General features: G+C 33.0%; 1 protein-coding gene across 3 annotated transcripts in view; it reads right to left on the bottom strand.

The window, feature by feature from the left end:
* LOC116852602 (signal recognition particle 14 kDa protein) overlaps positions 1-1,793 on the bottom strand; it is a 119,398-nt gene extending 117,605 nt beyond the window's left edge. For all 3 annotated transcript variants that reach the window (XR_004379798.1, XR_004379799.1, XM_032833121.1), the window contains exons 1-2: positions 1,625-1,793; positions 1,481-1,553 (exon numbers count right to left, since the gene is read on the bottom strand). Coding sequence is in view for 1 of the 3 variants with exons in the window: in XM_032833121.1 (XP_032689012.1) it covers positions 1,481-1,553; positions 1,625-1,672 (121 nt within the window). In the remaining 2 variants the exon portion in view is untranslated. The remainder of the gene's footprint in view (positions 1-1,480; positions 1,554-1,624) is intronic.
* Positions 1,794-4,970: the final 3,177 nt, after the last annotated feature.

The following is a 4,970-nucleotide window of genomic DNA, read 5'->3' on the forward strand; positions in this document are numbered from 1 at the left end:
ATATATATATATATATATATATATATATATGTATATGTATATGTTAAGACCTCCACGACAAGACTTTTTATCTATAGAACTAAACCTGTCTGACCATACAATTGCAGACTGGACTTCTTTTTGCCGAGAGGTAGATGTAATAAAACATTAATAAACATTATATATATATATATATATATATATATATATATATATAAAATAGATTTGCATACATTGGGTCGAAAAAAACTCAACAAAACTTGGAGGACCGAACGAAATAGTGGAAATAGACGAAGACAAAATCGGCAAGAGAAAATATAACTGTAGCCGAATAATAGAAAGCAAATGGATATTCAATGAATATGAACGAGGTTTCGAAAAAATATTTCTTGTGCCAGTTCTAGATCGGGTAGAGACAACTTTATTAAATATTATTAAGGAATGGATATTACCAAAGACAATAGTGACAGGTTGTTAGAAAAATCGTATAACTGCTTAAGCAGAAGGTTTCCAACATCTGACGGTGAATCATTCTATGAATTTTATCGATCCCGATACTGGTACAGATGTATAAAAAAAGATGCACAATTTAAAATACATTGAACTACAATATTTCGCCTTACTAAATTAATGAGTCTAATATATACTATAATAAAAAAATTCTAAGAGTAGCAAAGACCCCTACGCAAAGTTTGTAAATCTGCAATAAAATGCATAGACTTTAGTGATAAATTAATGTAACACATACCTTGCGTAGGGGCCTTTGCTAATCCTTTTAGGCTCTTTTATTTTAGTATACATTACTCATTACTTTAGTAAGGCGAAAGATTGTAGCTTAATATATTAAGCTTAAATATTATTTTATATATTAAAATGTATCAATCTGAAATATATGTGTATTTTACCGTATCGGAATTGATATATAAACATCAAGCTCTGACAGGTTTCCTAACTTTAAACAGTGTGCAACTTTCATCATTAATATCTTGTTACGTTGTGTAGAGCGACAACAAATAGCGATATATATAATATTCGTGGTTTCATGAGGGTCCAGGGGGTTTCGGGGCGCTTTCAGCCCCCCGATTTGACAAAAATAACATTCTAAATAAAAATAAAAATGCACTTCACAAAACAACATATGCTTAACATACCATGCGAGATGCATTACTTTCTTTTTTTAGAATGTTATTTTTGTCAAACCAGGGGGGCTTTCAGTCCTCCCGACCGGGGGCTTCGCCCCCTGGATCCTTATGTGACCACGGGTCTTATATATGTCGCTGTTAATGTTGATTTGACAGTTTTCCTAACCTTAAAAGTGGTCAACTTTATCAATTAATATCTCGCTTCACCGTGAAGAGCGACGATTTTGGCTTTTAGATTCGGTTTCTACGTGTCAAAATACATTATTTTACCAAATTTCTTTCGAAATCAGTGAGGTTTCCCTTTTCCTTTTTATAATTACCATATATTTTTAATACGGTTAACAATTTCGAATACTTACATCTTTTGATAGTGAGTGCTACCGAACCAGAAAGTCGCGACTTGTCAAAAAGTTTGGTTAGTTCCGTTAAGAACTATAAATAGAAATTATAGATTAATAATTTATATAATAAACAATGACACACATGTACAAAATGAAAATTACCGTGTCATTCTCCAACAAAACCATTTTGACAATGATATATATTAACATACACTCATAGACGCGTCAAATACTATTAACCACTAAACAGGGGGTAGCCACTCACATGTGCATCTTACGTGTCTATCTATCTATCAATTTCCTAGCTTGGAGGTAAATCCATACGCCACCTGGTGAAGAGAGTTAGAATAAAAAGATCTTCAAGATAAATTTACAATATTATGGCTGCGTTCCGAAATTCACTGCCAATACTGAAATTTTATGGAAACATCCCGATTGACCACAGTACACAACTAATGATGGAAAGAATTATCTAGTGAATTACCAGGTCGAACCAATCATTACAATCTGTGTCCAATCGTATCATAGGGTGCTTTCCAATTGCAATATCCCTAGACACTTTCATGCACACGGCGACACAAGTTGCATTCCAATTGTCGTATTGTCGACACAACATTACACACCTCGAGGGTACTCAGCTCGAGGGTACTCAGCTCGAGGGCTACTAGTCGGCTGTGTAAGCTAGTGTTTTCTAATGACAATTAAAGTTAATAAGCGTAATGGCTCCTGCACACAGGACGCGGCAATGCTTGCCGCGCGGCGGAAGTTCGCGCAACAGCCAATCAATATGCTGCTTTCCGTAATAACCTTCTAGCTCTTACGGAAAAACATATTGACTGGCTGTCGCGCGGACTTCCGCCGCGCGGCAAGTATTACCGCGTCCTGTGTGCAGGAGCCATAACGGCTTGAAAAAAGACTGGCATTTGCGACGTGAAGTAGAGTATATCTTTTTTAATATTTAGATTTTATTATTTATTATTAAAAAATATCAAAATATAAGCACAGTTGAAAAATAATCCTAACCCTACCCGACATACGTATATACTTTGTTCCAATTGAATCGTACACAACGTTACACTTTGTGCATTTCTGTGTACATATTTGTCAAGATGTGTTAAGCAATTAGAAAGCACCCATAGTCAATTGGGTCTCACCTAAATTCTATAATATATATAACATAAACTATAGATTTTCAATATTGGCAGTGCATTTCGGAACGCAGTCTATGGCCGGTATTCATAGTCAGATCTTATATTTAAGATCAACTTAAGTACTGTTTTAAGATGTCATGAACCAATCACAGAGCTGTATTCGCATCTTAAGACATTATTTAAGACGATCTTGAAATAAGATTCGACTATGAATACCGGCCTATGGCTTGGTTTATATCGTACATGTACTTGATACGCGTACTAAATAGTAACTTTTTATTAGATAATCTTAATATCGACGATATATATAAACAACGATATATTAAGCTGATATAATACTCATCAAGAAAACGTATTGTATCGATTGAATGCGTCGCCGTTAATATGCATTGTCGATATTAAGATTATCTAATAGAAAGTTACTATTTAGTACGCGTATCAAGTGCACGATGTAAACCAAGCCTATGTAACATTTCGGGTGCGCATTTCAGGGCGTTCTTTTATTCGCAACAGATACAACCTGATGCATCAGATACATAATTTAATCGTTCTGTATATCCAGTTACGCACATCAAGATGCAGACTGTGTAAATCTTGACCGTTCTTTAATTTAAGTTGCAAGCAGAATCGTATAACTGCTTGCAACTTTTAGCATCCTAATCCAAGCGGCTATCGAAAAATTGAAGCTTGAGTTCCGAATGCGCAGGAATATTAAGTACGAATACGGTTCTTTGATGTGCAGAAAGTAGTGCGTTTCTTAAACAGCATACAATATTTATGATAAATATTTATTTCGAATTATTTCTTAAAAATATTATATAAATATAATATAAATATTTTATATACATGAAGAAAAAAGTATTAAAATCTTTATAATAAAATATTATTAAAATACAGATCAAATATTTTACACAATATTTATAGTAAACGAAAAATAAATATTTGTAGCAATATTTTATAAATATATCTATTTACAAATATTATACATGAAAAAAATAAATGTAATTATTTAAAATTATTAAATTAATGAAAAAATAAGAAATTCGAATTTCAGCAATGGCAAGCAAATTTTTAAAGTACAATTTAAATTCAACTAAGTAGCATGTGAAATAATAAAGTGGAAATTTTAAGAAAAATTCAGGAAAAGAGAAAAATATATATAAATGTATATATTTAATAAATATTTTTATAATATTTATGAGATATAATATGAGATATAAATATTTTTTATCTATTGAATCTAAGGTCACAAAAATATTTTGTAAATATATTTGTAAATATATTTATGTAACATTTTGGTAAATATTTATAAAATATTCAAATAATTCTTATAAATATTTTGTAAATATTTTATAAACATTTTGTGCTGAGTTAATGGATGAAAAGGATTAAGAATAATAGTAATTGATGTAATATGTTCAATAAATGTACAAAAATTTGTTTTAAATATAGTCGAAATATTACAATCCTAACAAAGAAAGACATAACTGGGTGTTTACGACAATTAAAGTTAGAGTTAGTCGGAAATTCCGGCCTAGGGCCGGAAATTATGATAGGCACGACCACCTAGTATTTTTGTTATTTATGACAACTTCTTACTTCTAAAGCCCTATGCACAATGCCAGGCAACAGGCAGGAGCGCCACGATTGACCATGGTACAATTGGACACAACCAACCGATGAAAAGAATTATCTAGTGAATTACTAAGTCGAGCCAATCATTATAATCTGTGTCCAATTGTATCGTGGTCAATCGGGTCCCACCCCAATAGGCAATAGGAATAGACATTAGCCAATAGGAACAGGGGATAGAAATAATTGACCAATCCAAATTCGTATTCCCTGTTTTTATTGCCTGTTGCCTGACATTGTGCATAGAGCGTAATTCAATGCCTTACCGGCTGCGTTCCGAAATTCACTGCCAGTACTAAAAATCTATAATTCATGTTACGTATACTATAGAATTTCAGCACTGGCAGTAAATTTCGGAATGCAGCCACCATAGGAACGAGCTGGAGTTATGGCTCTTGCACACAGGACGCGGTAATGCTTGCCGCGCAGCGGAAATCCGCGCGATAACCAATCAATATGTTGTTTTTCCATAAAAGCTAGAAAGTTATTACAGAAAGCAGCATATTGATTGGCTGTTGCGCGAACTTCCGCCGCGCGGCAAGCATTACCGCGTCCTGTGTGCAGGACCCATTAGAAGTAAAGAACGCGCATTCGCGACATCAGATAATAATTTCGTAAAATCTCACAATTATATCCATATTTTATTTAACGTGTGATAAGATTATTTGTATTTTATTAAAATCATACTTTTTATAAACTATCATGTGAAAAATCTGAAGTGTAAA

This window comes from Odontomachus brunneus, unplaced genomic scaffold (assembly GCF_010583005.1).
Source record: "Odontomachus brunneus isolate Ranch 3 - 2012 unplaced genomic scaffold, Obru_v1 Obru_scaffold_238, whole genome shotgun sequence".
NCBI lineage: Eukaryota > Metazoa > Arthropoda > Insecta > Hymenoptera > Formicidae > Odontomachus > Odontomachus brunneus.